We start from the raw sequence: 23,596 nt of genomic DNA on the forward strand, positions 1-23,596 counted from the left end.
AATATTTTATATAACATTTACATTTTCATTTCTATCTAAAAAGTTTGAGTTGACATATTTAAAGTTATACTGCTTGAATTATCTAAAATACTATATCTGTTAGTTTAGAACAGTTATTGAGATATAATTTACATACCATAAAATTTATCCTTTTAAAGTATACACATCAATGGTTTTTAGTATATTCACAGAGTTGCACAACCATCACCACTCTCTAATTTTAGCACATTTTCATCACACCAAAAAGAAACCCTCACTTATCAATCTCTCCTTGTCTTGTCTTCTCCCATTCCATGGTAAACACTAATCTACTTTCTGTCTATATGGATTTGCCTATTTCGGACATTTCATACAAATAGAATCATACAATGGTATTTTTTCTACTGGTTTTGTTCACTTACTTAGCATACTGTTAAGGTTCATCCATGACATAGCATTTAAAAGGTATTTGATTCCTTTTTATGACTGAATAATTGTCCATTTTATGGGTCTATAACACTTGTTTATCCTTTCATCAGTTATGAATATTTGGGCTGTTTCCACTTTTCACTATTATGAGTAAAGCTGCTATGAACATTTGTGTACAAGTCTGTGTGTGAGCACATGGTTTCACTTCTCTTGAAGATATATAGCTAGGAGTGAAATTGCTGGGCCATATGGTAATTTTATGTTTAACTTCTTTGAGGAACGGCCATTTTCATTCTCACCAGAAATGTATGAGGGTTCCAATTTTTCCACATCCCTGTCAACACTTGCTACTGTCTGTCTCTTTGATTATAGTCATCCTAGTGGGTATGAAGTACTATCTTATTTGATTTTGACTTGAATTTTTTTTATTGAAATTGAGCATCTTGTCATGTATTGGACTAATATTGAGCATCTTGTCATGTATTCATTGCCATTTACCTATCTTCTTACAAGCTTGTCAATTACTTTTCAAAAAAGGCATCTGGGATTTTGACAGGGGCTGCATTAAATTTGTGGATCAATTCAGGAAGTATCGTCATCTTAACAATATTAGGTCTTCCAATCCTTAAATAAGAGATGTTTGCCTAGGTCTTTAATATCTTTCAGTGGTGTTATGTAGTTTTCAGTGTACAAGTATTAAATTTCTCTTATTAATTTTACTTTTAAGTATTTTATTCTTTGTGATGCTATTATCAATGAAATTTTCTTAATTTCATTTTTGGATAATTCATTGCGAGTATATAGAAATACAATTGAGTTTGTGTATTAAGTTTGCATCCTGCCACCCTGCTGAACTCATTTATTAGCTCTAATAAGTTTTTGTGTGTTTGTATTCCTTACAATTTTGCATATAGAAAATTATGTCACCTGCAAATATTGTTAGTATTACTCCATGTTAGCTGTGGGTTTTCACAGATGCAGGTTTTACATAGATGCCCTTGATCAGGCTCTGGATGTTCTCTTCTGTGTAGTGAGGACTTAACCTTACTCAAAGAAAGGTCTGGCCTTTGCCTTTAGCTGCTGGGAGATAATCTTCATGCTTGACAGGACTGCCTTTGTTTGTCTGGGGGCCTTGGGTCACACAGGAACAATATGACTTAGAGTGGGGGCTTTGCATCACATAGTTATCAGTAAGCCTCCGGGGAGACTGGGGTAAACATTGTGGTAAGTCAGTCTGGCCTAGGTAATGAAACCCCAATAAAAACTGTGAGCACTGAAATTTGGGTAATATTTTCTGAGTGGCATTACTCCATGGGTACTGCCCCATATTGATGCTGGAAAACTGACTTGCTCCACATTTGGTATTTCCCTGGATTCGACTCTGTTTTTCTTCCCTTTGCTAATTTTAATCTGAATCTTTTCCCTGTAATAAACTGTAGCTGCGAGTATACCTGCTTTCAGTGAGTTCTGTAAGTCATTCTAGTAAACCTGAGTGAGACTGGTTTGGGGAACCCCTTGACCTTACAGTTTGTGTCAGAAGTGAGGGTGTAGTCGGTGTGGACTACTGTGGTCCCCCTAACTTCACAGTTGCTTCAACGATTTGTGCCTTCTATTCCTAGTTTCTTGAGTGTGTTTATCATGAGACTACTGAATGTTTTGAAATGCTTTTCCTTTGTCTATTGAGAGGATCATATGTGTTTTTTTCTTTTAGCCTATTAATAAGTTGGATAACACGGTTGATTTTCTTATGTTGAACTCATTTTGCATTCCTGAGATAAATCCCACTTGGTCATGGTGTATAATCCTTTTTATAGGTTGCTAGGTTCAGTTTGTTAGTACTTTATTGAGGACTGGTCCATCTATATTCATTCATATGAGATATTGGTCTAGTTTTCCTGTGATGTTTGTGATTAGGGATATATACTTGCTCATAAAATGAATTCAGAATTGTTCCCTCTTCTATTTTTTTGTAAGAGTTTACCAAGGATTGGTGTTGCTTCTTTATGTTTGGTAGAATTTACCAGTGAAGCCATTTGGACCTGGGCTTTTCTTTGTGAGAAGTTTTTTGATAACTAATGTTTTCCAATAATTTAAAATATATATATATATTATGACTGTCCTAAGGGGTATGTGACTACAGAGATTTGGAGTAAATTTCAGATTCATCCCACCTTCCTCCTCAACACCTGAAGCCCATGAGAAAACCTAGCTAAGGCCTGTGTTTCATTAAATACCCCACCTGTGGGAGAAAAACAGGCTTCGGACTATAGTTTTACCTCAGGTTGACTATCCTGAGGCTGGTTTTAGAGAGACTAGTGGGTGACCCTATGGGGTAGAAAATTAGACTTGTTTAATTTGGAAAGCCTTTGAATGGTTTAGATCTAGCCTCTTAAGAGTATATACACCAAGCACAATATAAACATTTTTTGAACAACCATAGCAATGTGGCTAAGTTGGCAAAGAAAAAAGGAAATCAGACATTCTGTTTTAGAAAGTATAGGTAATATACTCACCGTTCATTATCCAAGGCATATCGAAGATCACTATTTTTGCTGAAAGATGAAAAAAAAATTCATTGAATGTGACTTAGTACCACTATAGTAATATGACATATATGACCTAGAAAAAATGATATGAATGTAACAAAAAACGGAGCTGGCTGACTCATTTCTAAGTCAGTGAAGGGTGAGTGGTGCTAGAACTAAACTAACTTCTCAAAATGGTGAAGAGCCCAGCCAGGAGAATAGCTTGTAGGAAATAAACATTGCATTATCACTGTCCTTTGGCAAGTAGCTTGGCTTTTGTTTATTGTTTTTGTTGTTTGCATAAAGGTACAAAAGAAAATTGTTAAGTGGGTAAATGGAGTCTGGATGTGGCATGTCATATTACTGTTGAAATCCATTGAATTTTAAAACAGTTTCAACATAAGATTCAAATGCAATACACTATAGTTGTTTTCTCAGTGACAATTTGTAAATAGCAATTAGTAACACAATGTACTTTATCTATGAATATTGCTATGACAGAGTCCACTTTATCAATATTATTTATCTGTTTCTTGTATGTAGGACATTCCATATAATAAATGTTTTCTTGTATTTGAAATTGATTTTTAGAGAGGAGTGGAGGGAGAGGGAGGGAGGGAGGGAGGGAGGGAGGGAGGGAGAGAGAGAGAGAGAGAGAGAGAGAAATATCAATTTGTTGTTCCACTTATGCATTCATTGCTTGATTCTTATATGTGCCCTGACTGAATCAACAACCTTGGCATATTGGGATGATGCTCTAATCAACTGAGCTACCCAGCCACGGTCAATATAATAAATATTTTAAAGGATTTCTGAATTGAAAGATTAGTAAAAATGGGTTAATCTTTGAAATAAGTGTATGTTTTTATGTACCTGTGTGTGTGTATGTATGTTATAGAATGCCATATGTACAGTTTAGAGCTTAAACTCTTAAAACTAACTCTAAAGGACATGATTATTTATGAAAATTTCCCCCTGTGCCTATTACAATATGTGCTTAAACTTCTATGAACACATTTAAGCTCTTCATCAGAAAACAGTGTTCAGCTATTAAAGTCTATAATATAAAGCTCTACAATTTTCAGACATTGTTTACAGTTTCTACATTTCATCCCATATAATAAAAGCCTAATATGCTAAGTATCTGACCGTTCGACCAGTCGCTATAATGTCCACTGACCACCAGGGGGAAGATGCTCCGATTGGTAGGTTAGCTTGCTGCTGGGGTCCAGCAATAGGGACTGGGCAAGATGGGCCAGACATGCCCTGCAGCCCTCCCGTAGTCCAGATTGGGCACCGGTGGGGTCCCTTAGCCTGGCCTGTGCCCTCTCGCAATCCTGGACCCCTCGGGGGATGTCAGAGAGTCGGTTTCGGCCCGATCCCTGCAGGCCAGGCCGAGGAACCCCACCAGTGCACGGGGCTCTAGTATGTTTATAAAGGAGTAAGTTACTTACAGAGGTATTTAGGGTAATAAACCTTAAAGCAGTTGATGATAAAGCGCACAAAATCCATGTCCTAAAAAAAGATTATACATTTAAATCTTTAAGACTATCCACATTAGAGAATTTTAAACTGCATATTTCTAAAAGTGATAAATTATTAAATACAAATGAGACAATTATTAAATTCTTTAAAAATAAGCTCATGTATAAATATATAGATTCCCAAGGATAAGGGTCTTAAGTCATTAAGCTAATTATAATAATCAGTCCTAAAACTAAGTTAAAGAAATCAGAAGCTTAAACATCATTCATGTTACCTCAAACTAATTAGATATCTCAGGCTGCTAAGATAGCATGGAATTATAAAATGGAGCTAAAAGCAATCCCCATAGAGAAACTCTAAAAAATCTGCTGAATAATTAAAGAATTAATGAAACATGTATAAAATTTATAACCTGACCATTTGGGATAATAAAACATATGTATATAAATTCTGCAATATTTGATTTTAAAGCTAATTTCTATACTTCATAATAGCTTGAATAAAACATTTTATTAATCTTTTATTCCACAATTAATCTTATCATATTGGCCTGCTGTATCTATTTTACTTCTAGCTTCTTTCCTCTTATTTAGAGATCTAGAATGAGAATTAGAATTTCTCAGTTTATATTCAAGTATTGTTCTTTAACTTCCATTTCTGCAAGCCTTTATAAGCATAGTTATCTGGTTGGCTCCACTGCATTGAACACAGTAACATGAAATTTGGTTATTAGGATTACTATTCATATGGATCATTTCATTACATGTTATTCCATGGCCAAACACTGACTTACTAATCCTGACCAGCCTTCTTATAAGGACTACAGGATGAAAGCTACATATAATCAGGCAAACTTAAAGCCATCAATTCTAAAAGGTGAGTTGTCCTAGAAATGAGAGTCTATTAAGTCGTCCCTAGAAGGTGAGTTGCAGCATCTTTAACTCCAATAAACTGTAAAGTAAGCATCCTTACCTATCTTAAGCATTTATTATGGGATAAATCCTACTAGGTAGTAACACCTTTATAACTAATCATTATACCCACTGTGCAGAGAGCTTAATAATTTGTAGTCAAGGGTTAAAGAAAGATCTCAATAACTCCTTATATATAAATTTGGATACCTAGTATATGATCTGTGCCCCTCAGAGACTTTGCCTAAAAACTCTTTATCCAATATTCTTGTTTTATTTTTTCTGTAATTGAATGGCCTTGCTTATAAAATCCCAAGTTACTGTTAATTCATGTGGATTTGATAGGATGCCACTGGTGTACATATATTAGTGGGTACTACATAAAAAGACCAAAATGATTGGTCTATATTCTGGGAGAATGTTTTCAAGGACGTTATTCATTATCTTGTAAAATGCCCTCCCTTTGAGGACTCATGAAAGACTTTTCTCTCTACTTTAAGTATCAGGAATGCATATACTTTTCCTAAGACACTGGTTTTAAAGTATAATCTCTGAATTTAAATGATTCCATTTCTTTCAGGTAGGCAGCTGAAAGCTTAGAGCCAAATTACTGGCCCAACTCTAACAAATAATTATTTAAATTTCTTGCCTTGTAATTCTATATACATCTTTATAAACCAACTTAAATCCTTCATGAGTTATTAGGGTCATATATAAAAATAATTTACTACGATTCAAGTATTTTAAATCAATAATCATTTAAGTATTTAGTAATGCAAATAAACCTTATTTATAAATTAAAGATAATGAGATAGCATATCTTTTGTAGCTTGGAAAAAAATCAGACAGTTCAATTCTTTGCCCCTATATTTGGCAATAAAAAATATTAACATTTATTTTTCATTATTCTGGGTTAATACTTAGAAAATTATTGCACATAAAAGATAACAGAATCATGATTTATTTTTATGAAATATTATTTACCTAGGCATTTTGATTTAGATTTTGGGCATAAAACAATTTACTCTGTAATCTAAAACTCACTGACACAAAACTACACTGAAAAAAATCCAGGACAATGAACTCTTTAAATATAAAGCAAGATGGGGAAAAAAAAGTCTGTAGTTCCACCACCCATCTCTACTCACCTCTACTTCTCTCTAGTGGTTCTCTCTAGTATGTATTTTGTTTATATGTTGTTGTTTTCTTTTTAAATGTCTAAGGTTTACTTTTTGAGGGCTAGGTTTCACTGTGATATAATCCTGTTTTCATTTTCATTTAAAAAAGGTATTTTCCAATATTACTGCAAATTATTTATAAATACCATTATACATACTCCATAAATGAGTAAGCCACAATTTACCATTTCACCGTGTTGATATATACATTTTTCTAATTTTTCATTATTATTATTATTTTTTAAAATATATTTTATTGCTTTTTTTACAGAGAGGAAGGGAGAGGGATAGAGAGTTAGAAACATCGATGAGAGAGAAACACTGATCAGCCGTCTCCTGCACACCCCCTACTGGGGATGTGCCTGCAACCAGGGTACATGCCCTTGACCAGAATCGAACCTGGGACCCTTCAGTCTGCAGGCCGATGCTCTATCCATTTAGCCAAACCGGCTAGGGCTAAGTTTTCATTATTTAAATGACACTCTGAAAAAAACATTTTGATGCATAATACTTTTTCTGTACTCAGGATTCTTTCTTTAGAATAGATTTCCAGAAGTTAGTCACCAGGCAAAGAATATGAATGTGAACACTTTAAGATTCTTAACATACTTTGTCAAGTGGATTTTCAAAAAGGTTTTAACACTGCCCTAGGCAGGTGTGCAAATGACACTTCACTGCTACCAGAATTAGCCATGGTGTGAATTTAAGAGACATCTATTGTAATAAATTTGCTAATGGATCACCATCCCTGCTGAAGGGTTTGTAGTTACCACTAAGGCAGCTGTGGGCAAACCGGATCGGCCCGTTTGAAATGAATAAAACTATTGAAAAAAAAAAAAAAGACCGTACCCTTTTATGTAATGATGTTTACTTTGTATTTATATTAGTTCACACAAACACTCCATCCATGCTTTTGTTCCGGCCCTCCGGTCCAGTTTAAGAACCCATTGTGGCCCTCGAGTCAAAAAGTTTGCCCACCCCTGCACTAAGGTCACAAAGGCCCAAAATAAGGACTGGTAGCTTCTACTTATTTTTTAAGCTTGGGAAAATCACCTGGAGAAAACTGTTTTCCAAAGCTAAGCAAACCAAACAAACAAAAAATCCAAACAAGCAAACAAAGGACCCCAACCAAAATCACAAAAGTGCTGTATGTGCAAAACTCAGGTGTGAATCTAATGGTACAACAGAGCAGACATTACTGGTCCAACTCTAACAAATAATTCTTTAAATTTCTTGCCTTGTAATTCTGTATACATCTTTATAAACCAACTTAAATCCTTCATGAGTTATTAGGGTCATACATAAAAATAATTTACTACGATTCAAGTATTTTAAAACAATAATCATTTAAATATTTAGTCATGCAAATAAACCTTATTTATAAATTAACGTTAAAACACGGTATGAATCTAATGGTACAACAGAGCAGACGTCACTTTCCTCAGTGTTTACTGAGTGCATTATGCGGTGCCAGGCACAGGGTTAGGTGCTATAGGATAAGAGCTTTGATAGAAAAGTTCACTGTTACCACATCTACTCATTACCCTGCCAGCCACCACATCCTACATTTATATCCTGTGTATCAGACAAGGAACATTTCTGGGAAATCTACAGTTTCAATGCCAAACACTGAAGCAAATTTATTTCTTGCAAATTGTATTCTATATTTGACTTCACTCACAATTCAGGGGAAAAAATAAATCCCCAACATAACCTGGTTAGCTCAATTTTATAGCAATATTTTGTTGGGGGGGGGGATGGCAGAGAGGTTAGGAGAGAGAGAGTACACCATGATGAACAATCACTTAGAATTTTAAAAAGTGCTTACTATGCTATTAATTCCAGTTTCTGACAGGTCAAACATCACTGTGATAGGTTTTCCATTTTCTCTTTTAGCGTAACGTTCCAACCAGAATGCAATAAGCTTCTTTTTGTCCAATATGGTTTTATGGTCTTTTACATGATACTTCACCCTGATCCACACTTTGAGGAGAACATTAGATAAAAAATAAGAAAATTGTTTATGGCTTTATAATATTATTTTATACATATATCATTCTATCCCTTTTCATTTTCCACTTATAATTCATTTTATTTCTCAGATTAAAAATATCTCTTCCTTTTTTAAAATGAGAACTAATGCGCACTTGGGAACCTTAAAGAAGAGTAGCAGGAAGGAAACTATTTTTCCCATCCCCTTAAAAAGTAAGTAAACTTCACTAGTAAGTGAGGGGGAGAGAAAATACAGGTGAACAAACAATATTTGGTAATAACCTAAGAGTACTCTTCACCATGCTTAACCAAAAAAAGCCATTGGCTCTATCAAGCACTAGAGAAAATGTTCTTCCAGAGGAAAAAAGCCCTACAGAGGCACTATGCAAGTGTGAGCCTGTGTTCTGCATGTGGGCGGAGTGTGGCAAAGAATCCAGAGTGGTGGCAGCTGAGAAAACAAGTGATGAGTGGTGAGAGAAGCTAAATAGACAGAGTGGGTGTGAAGGACCCTGAATGAAATGCTAAGGCATTTTTGATTTTCCTATTGACAACATCTCTCAGGCAGCAGCACAGAGGGGAGAAAGGAAGAGGCAGAGAAGGAAACCCAACAGGTGATGCCCTGGGAAGGGATTAGGGAGAAGGGGGCAGTGAGGGACTAAACTGAGAAGTACTGGTGAAATGGAGAGGGGTTCCCTGAAGCTCTGGAGTATGTTTGTTAGCCTGAGCTGGGCCGTACAGAGACAGAGCAGGGGGTGGGACACAGATGTTCAGCTGTGTGTTGTGTTGAGGGCAGCAGGCCGGCAATCAATCTGGTGGCACCGGTCAGTGAGGTATGTGCACGTGGCCTGGGATGCTGTGGGCTTGCCGCTGTTTGGGGAGGGGAAGGAAGCTGAGGCTGTCACGGTACTTGAGATCACCCGCAGAGACGGTGTCAGCTGGAAAGTAAAAAAGGTCAAGGAAGGAATGAAGCCAGGGAAGCAAATTTAAGGGAGGGTGGAAAGGGAGAAATGAGAAAGACCAAGAAGGAGGAGCCAGTGATAGGAGGAAAATGCAAAGAGAGTACTGAACTGTTCCAACAAGAACAGACCGCACACCACAGAGGGCGAGCAAATTACAGACTCTGCTTGGGATGGGGTTCTGACACTCCTGCCTAGGCTTAGCCTTGGTACTAAACCAAGCTGGATTTTGGGCTAGGGGGAGGGAAGAGAGTCCTTGGGACAGCAGGGATGAGTGCCACTGTTCTTCCTGTGGTAGCTAGAGGGGCAGATTGGGAAACTTGAAAAAAGTCCATTTATTAACCATTAGGGACCATCCAAGAAGTTTTCCTGTAAAAATACTAGGTTGAATTTTACTATCACAGTCAAATTACAAAGAAGATAATGACTCTGAATTACATAATTCTGGCTGTGGTAGAGGATGTAGCATTTGCCTTTGCTGTCCGTTTTATTATAATGCAAACAGCAGTATAACTACTAAGTATCTGATGCTCAGTCAAAAAGGCCCTAACAATCCCCAGTTACAGGAAACTTACAAATAGAGAAAGTGCTGCCTCTTACTAATTCTGTTGGGAGAGATACGTACATCTCAAAGTCTTGAAAAACCAGTACATAAGTTAAATATACGCACACAACTTGTTGCCTTCTTTGTCATAGCCATGGAGATAAATACCACCAATTTCCAGTAACCATTTGGGAATAGAGGCTTCAGTCAGATCTAAAAAGTGATAAACTTTGATGAGTAATTGTAACTTAGGCACCTTTTAAAAAAGAAAACTCACAATGTAAAGGTTAAAGTTCTATAGTAGTTCTCATAGAAAAAAAAAAGATAAAGCTTATTCAAACATCTGGATAGAATGGCAATAAAAATGGTGTTTCTTACTAAGTAAACAAACTACATAAAAACATAGATGAGAGAAATGAAAACCATCCATCGCCCTTTGACATCAGTCATTATTTATGTAGATACATTTCCATGTTCTGTGTTCCACATAAAGACTTGCAAATGAAAGGGCGAGGACTACGCCCTCCATCTTACTCTGGGTCCTCCATTTTTGGGCAGAGCCATGTGCTCGGCAAGGCTTCTTCCCGAAGAAGCCCAAGCCTCTGTTGGCCACACCCAGGATTTCTCTGGACTAACCAATGATAATCAAGGGAAGTGCACACCATGGAGATGACCACATCCTGTGTAACGAGACACCGACTTGCGCCTGGCCAATCGGCGGGGCCCACAGTCGCCTCTCCTGCCCTTACTCCACCCCCCTGTAAAACTCCTCGTCCCATCAGGCTTCGCTCTCTCTGCCACTTGGCTTGCCGTTGTGTTGGTGAGTGTGGTGGACAGGGAGCTTGAGCTAGCTTGAAATAAAGGACTCTTTGCTTTTGCATCGGACTTGCTGGCTCCCTGGTGGGCTCCTGGGAATCTTGAAATCTGGGCATAACAGCAAACAAATAGTATCACTACTGGCCAATCTCAAGAGAACATGTCAGCACATATCCACATGATAGCTTCAGAATTAATGAAAAAAATCACTGTGGTTTCTTTCGTAAAATACAATTTTTCTACAGAGTTTGATATCCAGCAGAGTTTAATACATTTTATAATCTTGGGGCAATTGAAAAATACTTCAAAAAAATGCTAGCTCCTTTAGCAGGAGGAACAAAAGGGGCCTGTTTAGTCTCTAGTGAGGCTGATAACCAATGGAGCAAGGTGGCAAGTGCCAAGGCTTTTGTTACATTCACTGCTAGTTCACCTAGAACTTTCTATATCCTCCCCCACTCCCTATTATCATCTATCTGCTGTTTGTAACTAGAAACAAGCAATTCTATGTAAGAAAAACTGCTAAGTTTAAAAGTTTATTCTGTACTTCAGTGATTTAGAAAGATCAGATTTATATTTATAAATGTTTCACTGTTTGTTGTTGAAATTACCTACAGTTTTGACATTTCCAAGCAAATTATTATTTTTAAAATATTTCCCTTCTGAAGGATTCCTTCTATACGAGTGAAGAGTGGGGAGAGGGTCTGCTCTGGATTTATTTGTTGGTTATTTTGTATAAGTCTTCAGACGCAGTCACTGCAGAGTTTATAATCCTCAAGGTCAGAAAATCCTTCTTTATACCCCATCAAAACCAACAGTTATGCCAGTTTCTTGGTAAATTTTTAAAGGAGAGATAATGGGTAACCTTGCCTGAGAAGAGTCCTTTTATACTTGAAGGCTATTATAACCCCTCCCCCCCCTCTAATTTTTAAAACTCTTGTTTGTGGAGAAAATTTTAATCTTGAAGTGAGCCTTCAAATGAAGCAGTTAAAAGAAGGCTGCCAAAGGTATCCTTGAGGATAAGCATGCTTGTTGGGGACCCCCATTCATTAATTCTATATAGAACCCCTATTAGCACAAGGAACTCTGGGGATAAAGACGTACGCCAACAACAGAGAGAAACAGGCAAATAGTATCCCCGTATGTCCGGGCCTGAGAGTGAAGATGCTGTCTTGCTATTGTTTAATGGTACTGAACTAAACAAGCACAGATTATGAGACTGCTGTGAGTGAAGAATCAGTGTAATTCTGCTCCTTGGTGACCTGATTGCCTTTCGAATGATCCACCCTACACTTAAGTCTTATGACACTCCTTTCAAAGTGTTAGTGGGACTGTGTAATACATTGTAACCTGATGTTGATGATGATTGCCAAGGATATTTGCAAATATACTGATACATAAAAGTAAACCAGTAACATTTGTACAGGGGACAGTACTGCCAAGGTTAAATTGAACAGCTTACCGTTGACAGCCATTTCTTTCCTCCACTGAAAACTCTCATCAATCATCTTCAATGTTTCATCTACAACATCATGTCTCCAACATAAGTAACTTTCAACCCAGTTATCATCTTGTTGTAGCCTTTCAACATCACGTGGATCATATTTATCTGGCTTATCTAGGGGACAAACAGAAATAAACATCCAAGTCAGATAGATTCTGCAATGAATAATAACAAACACTAATGCCAAAGGAATAGAAAGAGCCGGAAGAGAAAGCTAATCTATTTGAAGATAGAACAGGGATGTAGTTCAGATGAAAATGCTACTTAAAGGATTAATGAATTTCTAAGTGTGAAGAGAATAAAGTTATCTAAAGACTACAAGTTTACTTTAAACAAACCACCAAAGATTTAAAAAACAAGACCATAGTACAATATTTTGCACAACACTCTCTAAAACTATAAACCAGATATCTGGGAAGATCAATTATGTTACCTGAACTTGAAATCCTTACCCTAGTCAATGAAAAAGTGTTATATGTAAAGAACTAAGTTGTACTTAAGACATGTTTGGCTAGTGTCTTTTAAAATAAATTAACTAAATACAAAATAGAGCCCTGACCGGTTTGGCTCAGTGGATAGAGCGTCAGCCTGCGGACTAAAGGGTCCCGGGTTTGATTCTGGTCAAGGGCATGTACCTTGGTTGCGGGCACATCCCCAGTAGGGGGTGTGCAAGAGGCAGCTGATTGATGTTTCTCTCTCATCGATGTTTCTAACTCTCTATCCCTCTCCCTTCCTCTCTGTAAAAAAATCAATAAAATATATTTTTAAAAAATAGAAAACTGACCATTAGGCAGCAGTTAACATTTCCTGGGAATAATTGTTTTCAATAATTTCTCATTATCTGTTTACACACATGTGATGGTCCTACCAACCTGTATATCTGATATTCCTCCTTCCATATCCTTTTATTTTTCTGTACCTGAAGTTTCCTGGTCTCCACACAACCATCTATGAACAAATTCTACCATTCTTCAAGCCTCCTTTCAAATGCTTCCTCTTCCATAAAATTTTCCCAGAGCCCAGAAGTCATTCCTGGCCACCTGTGAACAGCTACAGAACTTGAACTAAGGCTTTAAGGCACTTACCACTTTTCCCCTTGAGTCAGTTACTGGCATGCATGCCCTAACTTTTCATATAGAGACCGTAACAGCACTGTCTATTGATTCTAAAAACCCCCCAAAGCAGATTATAGTAGTGCTGATGAAAAGGCCTTCAGGAAACATTTGTTTGACTGAATCTATTCCTTCTCTATTTTTATTTTCTCGGTTAATGGTACCCTCCCAGGACCCCAAACAAGAAGTTTCAGAAAAATTCTCTGGCTCCTTCATCTCCATTTTATTTTTGCATCTATTAGTTGCCAGGTTTCATAGATTCTATATCCTCCATTTTCTGGGACTTATTTCAGACCCCACAGAGATAATAGCTAAAAGGGCAGGAAAATACAAAGTGCATTCAGAGAATTATCTTCTTTGAGACTCAATTTTCTTATCTTCAAGCTTTATGTACTCACAGGGTTGCTTGAGGATCAGATGAAAATGTATATATGAAAGTACTTGGAAGTTTAAAGCACTATAAAATATAAGATTCAGCCATAAATCATGCATTTTTAGAATGTCACCTTGGAAATGGCTTTCAGTATCTAGGCTCTATTTTTCTGATTGATCTACACAATGAATGGCTCTTCAGTAGGTAAACCTTAGAAAATATTTTTAGCTCTGTTATTTGAAAACCTATCACTATTCAAAACAAAACTTTTATTGAATTATAATTTATAAACATGAGTTGGATATAAAACACTTTATGCTGTTTAGTATCAAGAGAGCCCTAGGAGTACCTGACCCCTGAAGAAGCACCATCCAGTTTGGTTTCTGAACAGCTCTCTGCACTGGACCAAGGAAGTGTTTTCCTTGAAATTACAGGCTGATTTCATTCATTTTTCAAGAAAATTTCTGCCCAATACCCAAGTCAGAATAACCAATTTACTTGCCAGTTGTTCTTTCAAATAAAAGTGGTGGTTTATAAAAACGTGACTAATTTAGCTGCCAACTCAAGCATGTAGAAGTGTTTGATGCATACTTCCTGATTTTATCACAGAGAACATTAGAAAACACATACTCAAGGGTCAAGTATTAATAAATTTACTGCTTCATTAGGGGGTTTCTAAAATAAAATTGACTTAAAAAGAATGAAAATGCTGATAATGAAGACTACAATGACCACTATCTTTGATTCAGGCTGAGGAGCCAGATTCATATGTGGATATGTAAGAGATATAATATCTTAGATGACACATCTGTCTGCTGATCTGGTACGGGTCTTTCAATGTTCTTTAATAACATTTTACAATTTTTTCCTTAAAAGAAAATGTCATACATTTCTTCCGTTAGATTATTACACAGTTTAGAGATTTTTGTGTTGCTATCATGAGACAATAATGATAGATTGACACACCTCACATCTATTTTTCTTGCCATATTGATAACTAGGTCATTTTATACACTGTGGAATTATAAAATAATAGTGGAGATCATGTCTTTTCCCTGACTTTATGGGAGTTATGTTGAAGTTTCACAATTAAACATGACATTTACTGTAGGCTTTTAGAAGATACACTTAAAGTTTTCCATGTTTGCTAAAAGTTTTGTTTGTTTGCTTTTCATAAAGTTGAATTAAATCCAGTTTGGTTTCTCTGTATTGAAATAAACATTTTCCTCATTAATTTTGTTAATGAATATACTATGTTTGTATTGGCTTAAACAAATATAGAAAAATGAAAAAGATACAAATATGGTTATCTAAAGAGGGGAGAGAAGGGAGTGAAGAGGCACAAGAGATGAAAGACACTTCAATGTTGATCTTCTTTGATTGCTGAACTGTATCTATTCAAACATTTCATTGAGAAGCATGATGTTAATGTGATAAAATTCCTCTGCTGCATTTTCTGACTATGAGTCATCTCTGCATTCCTGGGACTAATAAAACTGCCTGCACCTTATGTGTATGTGGGATGACTTCATGGTGGCAGGCAGTGAGAATCATAGAGATCTATGACTACAAACTGAATTTCTTTAATAGTCACTGATCTATTTATGTTTTTGACTTCTCAGAGACAATTTTGGTAGTCTTTCTTTCTCCAGAAAGTTTTACATCTAATCTAAGTTTATTAACTTAATGTGATAAAGCTGGGCATTGTATTATTCTCTTATGATTTTAAAAATCTGTTATATACTAGAGGCCTGGTGCATGAATTTGTGCAGCAGTGGGATCCCTCAGCCTGGCCTGCAGGATCAGGCCGAAACGGGCTCTCCAATATCCCCTGAGGAGTCCTGGATTGTGAGGGGGCTTAGGCCTGGCCAAGGGACCCCACTGGTGCACGATTGGGGCTGGGGTGGGACGCAGGAAGTTGGTCCGCCGGGGAGGAACCGTGGGAAGTTTCCAGGGTGTTTCCAGCCCATCTCAGTCCAGATCGGCAGGACCCCAGTAGCAAGCTAATCTACCGGTTGGAGCGTCTGCTCCCTGGTGGTCAGTGCACGTCATAGCGACTGATCGACCAGTCAACTGCTTGCCCCTGGTGGTCAATGCACATCATAGCAAGCAGTTGAGAGGACTTAGCATATCATTAGCATATTACACTTTGATTGAACTGATGACCAGACACTTAGCATATTAGGCTTTCATCATATATACCTCATATATAGCTATCTGTACACACACACACACACACACACACACACACACACGCACACACACACACACACACTCTAGAGGCCCAGCGCACGAAATCCATGCATGGGTAGGGTTCCTAGGCCTGGCCTGCGATCAGGGCAGATCTTCCCCGGCTGCCAGCAGCTGGCCTTGGCCCCCGCCACCAATGTCTTCCACCACTCACCCCCAGTTCCCCGTCCCCATTGGGCAATCAGAGCCTGACGGCCGGGGGTGGGGGGCAGTGGGGGAGAAACAAAGAGGTTGGCTATTCCTGCCTGCTTGCTGGCCCCGCCCCCCCCCCCCCCCCCCCGCTGGTTGCCCTGTGTGTGGAGCGACCGGCGGGGCGATATGGGCACCGCTTGCTTGCACTGCCTTGGCTTGGCATTGCCCGCATCTGCTGCCATGCACCCCCGGGTTCCATTCCCCATCAGGTGATCGGAGCCTGCCAGCTGGGGGGAGAGACCGAGAGGTTGGACGGCAAGCCCCATTGGGTGATCGGGGACTGCAGGCTGGGAGCAGCTCTTGCATTGAGCATCTGCGCCCTGGTGGTCAGTGCGTGTCATAGCGACAGGTCGTTCTGCCGTCCGGTTGATTTGCATATATATGTTTATTTATACCTGCCTTTGTTCCTAGTGTATTCTTTGCCTTCTCCCTTTCTTTGTGATCAGTCATTTTATTGTACTAGTCCTTTAAAAAATCAGTTTATTATATCTATTATTCTTTTTCTCTATACCATGAATATCTATACTTATTTCCTTCCTTCTACTTTCTCTGTGTTACCTTGTGGTCACTTTATAGCTCTTTGAATCGAATCTTTAGCTGATTTTTATTTGGGCCTTGTTTTTTAATGAACGCACATACTATAAGTTGTGGTTGCTCAACTTTAAGTATTTTGCAATTTCCATTGTGATATCCTCATTAGCCCACAGGGTATTTAGCAGAAGAATTGCAAACTTTGTTAGGAAGATGTTAACCTATGGGTTATTCAGAGGTGTGTTATTTCAGTATCCTAGCATTTGATTTGTTTTTAAGTACCTATTTATTGTGACTTCTAACGGTTTCTTTTTTTTTTTAAATTAAATCTTTATTGTTAAGGTTATTACATTTGTTCCTCTTTTTCCCCCGCCATAACTCCCCTCCTCCCAGTTCCCACCCCACCCTCCGTCCTCACTCCCCACCCACTGTCCTCATCCATAGGTGATTTTTGTCCAGTCTCTTCCCGCATCTCCCACATCCCTTTCCCCCCCAAGAATAGTCAGTCCATTCCCTTTCTATGTCCCTGATTCTATTATAATCACCAGTTCATTCTGTTCATCAGATGATTTAGTCACTTGATTCTTAGATTCACTTGTTGATAGATGCGTATTTGTTGTTCATAATTTGTATCTTTACCTTTTTCTTCTTCTTCCTCTTCTTAAAGGATACCTTTCAGCATTTCATATAATACTGGTTTGGTGGTGATGAACTCCTTTAGCTTTTCCTTATCTGTGAAGCTCTTTATCTGGCCTTCACTTCTGAATGATAGCTTTGCTGGATAAAGTAGTCTTGGTTGTAGGTTCTTGGTATTCATCACTTTGAATATTTCTTGCCACTCCCTTCTGGCCTGCAAAGTTTCTGTTGAGAAATCAGCTGACAGTCGTATGGGTACTCCCTTGTAGGTAATTGAGTTTCTTTCTCTTGCTGCTTTTAGGATTCTCTCTTTGTCTTTTGCTCTTGGCATTTTAATTATGATGTGTCTTGGTGTGGTCCTCTTTGGATTCCTTTTGTTTGGGGTTCTCTGCGCTTCCTGGACTTGGAAGTCTATTTCTTTCACCAGGTAGGGGAACTTTTCTGTCATTATTTCTTCAAATAGGTTTTCAATATCTTGCTCTCTCTCATCTTCTGGCACCCCTATAACTCTGATGTTGGTACGCTTGAAGCTGTCCCAGAGGCTCCTTACACTATCTTCGTATTTTCAGATTCTTTTTTCATTTTGCTTTTCTGGTTGGGTGTTTTTTGCTTCTTTGCATATCAAATCTTTGACTTGATTCTTGCGCTCCTCTGGTCTGCTGTTGGGAATCTGTATAATATTCTTTATTTCAGTCAGTGTATGCTTAATTTCTAGTTGGTCCTTTATCACAACCTCGAGGGTCTCTTTAGATTTCTTGTACATCTCATTAAGTTTATCGGCAGTCTCTAGAAGACTCTTGAAAGACCTCAAAAGTGTGGTTTTGAATTCTATATCCAGCAGCCTCCTTTCTTCCAGTTCTGTCATTTGTGTCCTGTTTCTTTGTCTCGGCATTTTTTATGCTTCGCTGTGTCGACAGAGTGGCTTTCTGTGCTAAGTGTCCCAATTACCTGAGGTAGACACTCTTGGTGCACCCCCTTGTGGTCTTTGTGTGCAGTCTTGTTGTAGCTAAGTCTTGATTGTTGTAGGTATCACTGGGAGGGATTTGACCTCCAGGCCAACTGGCTGTGAGAATTAGCTGTGTCTGCAGTGGGAGAACTTCTGTCCTCTAGGGAGGTGCTAATCTAGCCTTTGCCTGAGGCTATCCAGCAAATGCCTCTGTGCAGGGCTTGGGCGGGGCGGGTCCCAGGGGATCAACAGGGCGGGCAGGGGGAGCGAGCAGTTAGGGCTGCTCTCAATCCCGTCCCCAGAGGCTCTGCCTCTCAGAGTCCCAGCAACTACTGCAAACCTCGGAGAGAAAGCTGCCCTCGAGTTCCGACCGATGCCAGACAGTCCCGCTTCTCCCGTTTGAGTCTGGGTCCCTAGAGACTTGCCCGGAACTGGAGCTCAGAGCCTGAGACTCCCTCCCGATTGAAACAGACAACCACGCCCTCAGCCGCCAGCCCGCTCTGCAGGCACCTCCGCACCTTAGTATTTCACTTCAGCACTGTGCCTCCTCTGAGTCTCGGTATGCTTTTCTCTTTCCTTTAGTTGTGGAATTTCCACTCAGCCAGCCTTCCTGTGGTTCTGGGTGATGTCCGTTCCGAGTTTTAGTTGTATTTTTGAAGTGGTTGTGCGAGGCAGCAATCTCCGGTGTTTACCTATGCTGCCATCTTGGTTTCTCCCTCTAATGGTGGTTTCTTAACGGTGTGCGAACATGGTCTGTACGATCAAGCTCCTCTGGAATTTCTGAGACTTCCTTTATGACTTAGTATGTCGTGAGTGTTTGAAAGCTCCAAATCAAAAATATATATTCAAAAGAATATATTCTCTATTTGCTGGATAGGAGAGTCTGTACACTCATACATACATACATACATACATACTTATCATCAACTTTGTTCTGGGGTGTTAACATCTAAAATCTTAGGGATTTCTTGCTTGCTTGTTCTGAGTATTTCTCAAAGAGGTTTGTTAAAATCATTCAATATTTTTGTGGATTTCTTGAGTTTCCCTTATAATTCCGGGATCTTTTGCTTTATGTATTTTAAGGCTGTATCATGTACTTTGTATGTTGTTCCTAATTGTTATATCTTTTTTGGTTCCTTTTATCTCTAGTAGTACCTCTTTTTATATGTATTTTCACCCTAAATAATATTTTGTCTAATGAAAGTACAGATTACATAGGATTACTCTGGTTAATATTTGTTTTATATATACATATATATTTTCCATCTCTTTACTTCAACTTTTCTACATTAATTTCTTTTAAAGTAGTCTATTATAGGCAGCATGTAATTAAGATTTTAAAAATCTGCACTGATAACAAGTATATATTTGTTCATATTTGTGGTAACTATCAATAAAAGTAGGATTATTTCTGCTTTTTCACTGTATTTTCTAGTTACTAGGTGGGTTGTTTCCCCCTTTCTTGCTTCCTGCTGGAAAGAGAATGTTTTCCCCACGCCCCTTTTCATGCCTCTACTGCATAATTTGATGTCAAAAATGCACAAAAAAGTACAAGAAAGGAAAATTACAGGCCAATTAGTGAAAACAGATTCAACACTCCTAAATAAAATATTAGTTAACTGAATCTACCAATATGTTTTAAAAATCTGACTAATATAATCTACCATACTATTAAAAGAAAAATACCAGATGCAATTAATGTGTTCAATAGATGAACAAAATGCATTTAGTAAAATTCAACCATCAGTTATGATGGTAACAAAACAAAACAACAAATAAAAACCCAAACTAGCAAACCAGGTGTTGGGAGCCATTAGAGATACTGGCTTAGACAAAGCCATCTTAAGAATTATAAGTTTCTGGTTCCTCCAGAAACTCCTAATTACCAGAAACTAAGTATGTCCTGCGATTCGGCCAGCAGCTAAAGATAACCATCCTATTCCCTGAAGCAACTACCGCCACATCGGAGCCTGCTACAACCCTGCTGATAAGCTAATAGGCTTCTCCACCCACCCCCGGTCCCTAAAACAGTATATATCCTGCCGTGGTAAGAATAAAATTTGAGGCTTGATCAGAACTTGTCTTGCCTCCATTCTTTCATGTCCCTTGTTTGTTTCATTCTCCTAGGGTGTCTCTTGGTTCCCCCGTTGTTGTCCCGTGGGTCGGGACACCAGGAATAGAAGGAAATGTCTTTATTTTGATAAGGGATCTCTACAGAGACTGCTTCATGGTGACATGTTTGGAGCTATCTTTCTAAGATCAGGAATAAGACAATGTGGAGGAAAAGGGGCCACATGCTGACCTGACAAGCTCAGGAGAGGCCTGCATGGCAGTTTTGCAGACTTGGAGACCTAAAGTAACCACAAAGGATGGTCTGAAATTAAACCTTAACTAAAAGCAGTTATGGTGGGCAGTTATGTCCTAAGCCGATATCTTCACTGATAAGGTCCACCTTTACCGTAACTGAGCCTATCTGTCTTTTTGCATCTATGATAACATGTCCTTGGGATGTCTGGGTAACTTGTGACTTCCCTTTTTGTGGAGTCCCTGGGGCACAGCCAGGTGTGCTGGGCCCAGGACAGATACCACCGATTCCTTGTTAATTGTTCCTGCACCCACCTAAGTATGTGTCCATCATTTTACTTTTTATCCTATCACAGAGGTTTGTTTCCCTGCTTCGCTTAATCCCACCTCCTTAAATCTGTCACCAATGAATTTCATGTATAAATATGGATGTAACCCTGCCATTCTCGGGAGCACTATCTCAATTCCTTGAGGTTCTGCTTCCCAGAATATGTCGACAGTTTGGCTCAAATAAACTCACAAAAATTCTTTACAGGTTTCAATGGTTTTTTTACGTTAACAACAGGTAGGCTTTTATCATTGCTTTTACTCAATACTAAAGGCTCCGTCCAGTGTAAAGTAACCGCATTTGAAGCATTAGAAAGTTAGGAAGGAAACTGTCATTATTTCAAGATGATATTATTGTATATGCATAAATCCCAAACTAATCTAGAGATAAACTATCAAGATTAAGATGAGTTAATAAGGTTTCTGAGTTCAATATTAACGTAAAAAAGCCAAATGCACTTTCTACAAACCAGCAACAATCATTTAGAAAATAAATTCTTAGAGGACACCATTTAAACAACAGTAATAAAAATATTTTCAAAAAATTAAAATTTAAAAAATCACAAAAACATGTAAACTACCTGGGAATAAATTTAACAAAATGGGTTCACCTTTATGGAGAAAATTATAAATCTTTCAACAAGAAAGACTTTAGCAGAAAGGAAGATATACCAGGTTCTTGGACTGGATGATTGAGCCATGATAATGTCAAGTCTCCCACAAATGATCTGATTTAACACAATTCCACTCAAAACCCCAACAGAAGTATTTTACCTGGAAACATGATAAGCTAACTGTAATTTAGATGGAGGAACAAAGTACCAAGAGCAAGAAGTGACTTTTACAGAAGTGGAAACCAAATGGCCCATAGAGATTTGAAGAAATGCTCAATCTGATTAGTACTCAAAGAAATGCAAATTAAAACCAAAATCACATATCCCAACATCCCCATCAGATGGGGAAAAAATAACAATGGCAAATTTTAGGGTATGGAAAAACAAGGACACTCAAATACTGCTGATTAAAATAAAACTGGTACAATCACTTTGGGGAATAGTTTGGCATAACCTAGTAAAGTTGAACATGTGCCTATTCTATGACCCACCCATTTCATTGTTGGGTACAAATTCTAGAGCAGCAGTTCTCAAGCGTTTTGGTCTCAGGCTCCCTTTTACACTCTTAAAAATAACTAAGGACCCCAAAGAGCCTTTTTGCTTATACGGGTTATATTTATTGGTAGTTACTATATTAGATATTAAAGTTGAGAAAAATTTTACACATGAGAACACACAAGCAGTCATTCTATTGAGGAGGAAACTGGTCTTGCAAGGCATGTCAGGCCATAAAAACTGTGAACAATGCATTGCCCTGGGGGCAGGGGGGGTAGGTCCTTATGGCTGGCTCCAGGACAGATAATCTACACCAGAGGGCCTTCCTGTAAGCCCATGAAAGGGGGCGGAACCATATCTGCAAGACAATGACCCCAGAAGGTTATAAAAAGCGAAGCCTCTGAGTGTTACTTCACTCTGATTTGGAAATTATTCCGGATTCCACTGGTGTAATTAAAATAGTGTCCCTCCACTTCTTTAAAAGGGTCACTTGGTTTTTCTTGAGTCTTCTGCAACACTATCAGGTGTCAAGAGAAATGACATCATCATGTGCCCTATAACCTCTACAAAACACCACTGTCTGCTTGTGAGAGAATGACAATGAAAAAGGAAAATGATGTTTAAGTGTTATGAAAATAGTATTGCCCTCTCAAACACCTTAAAATGGTCTCAGGGAACTACAATTGCTGGACCAACTTTCAGAACTACTACCTTAGAGAAAGTCTAAGCACCACATAAGCGTGAGAATGTTTGCAGCAGCATTGTACATAATAGCAAAACCTAGAAATAACCCCAAATCCATCAACTGGTATATTCATTACATGAACTACTACACAGCTATAAAAAGGAATAAATGACAGTATGGCTCTATTAGCCAAGATGAATGACTCTTGAGCAACAGAAGCAAGCCATGGAAAAATATATTCAGCTTTTATTTAAAGTTCAAAAAGAGGTAAACTTAATAAAGTACTGGTGAAGAATACATTATAGGTGGTAAAGCTAATGAAAAGCAAGAGAATGAGTAAGACCAAATGCAGGACAAACAGTTGCCGGGAGGGTGCACAGGAAGGGGTAAAGGACAAATGCAGGATGATCAGGGATGGGATACATAGGAAGTTTTATTTCTTTGGCTGAGTGGTGAGTACATGGGTGTTTATTTTATTTATGCTTTATACATTTTGCTTATATGAGACATTTCAAAATTTAAAAAAATAATAAACCAAGACAAAACAAAAATTGAGACTAGAAAAATTTATTGGATGAGAGAAAATTATTTAACTTAACAACAATGGAAGAAACCACAAAGGAATGGGTAATTTTGAATACATTGAAAAAAAGAAAAAAGTAAAATTGACATAAACAAGAAAATTCCAAACCAATTATAAGGCCACTGTAATAAAAATTATAAATGGATGTAGACATATGAAAAGAAGTTTAATCTCACTAGTAATCAAATGCAAACTAAAACAGAACCATAAGTTAAGAAATGATGACACTAAA

The 23,596-nt window shown here is 38.1% G+C and overlaps 1 protein-coding gene across 3 annotated transcripts in view; it reads right to left on the reverse strand.

Moving 5' to 3' along the window:
• Positions 1–23,596, reverse strand: part of MOSPD2 (motile sperm domain containing 2) — a 43,702-nt gene that overhangs the window by 15,354 nt on the left and 4,752 nt on the right. For all 3 annotated transcript variants that reach the window (XM_036305265.1, XM_036305264.1, XM_036305267.1), the window contains exons 3-7: positions 12,275–12,430; positions 10,126–10,212; positions 8,336–8,490; positions 4,388–4,448; positions 2,922–2,960 (exon numbers count right to left, since the gene is read on the reverse strand). In XM_036305265.1, coding sequence (XP_036161158.1) covers positions 2,922–2,960; positions 4,388–4,448; positions 8,336–8,490; positions 10,126–10,212; positions 12,275–12,430 — 498 coding nt within the window. The remainder of the gene's footprint in view (positions 1–2,921; positions 2,961–4,387; positions 4,449–8,335; positions 8,491–10,125; positions 10,213–12,274; positions 12,431–23,596) is intronic.

The sequence above is a fragment of the Myotis myotis genome, unplaced genomic scaffold (genome assembly GCF_014108235.1).
Source record: "Myotis myotis isolate mMyoMyo1 unplaced genomic scaffold, mMyoMyo1.p scaffold_m19_p_4, whole genome shotgun sequence".
Lineage (NCBI taxonomy): Eukaryota > Metazoa > Chordata > Mammalia > Chiroptera > Vespertilionidae > Myotis > Myotis myotis.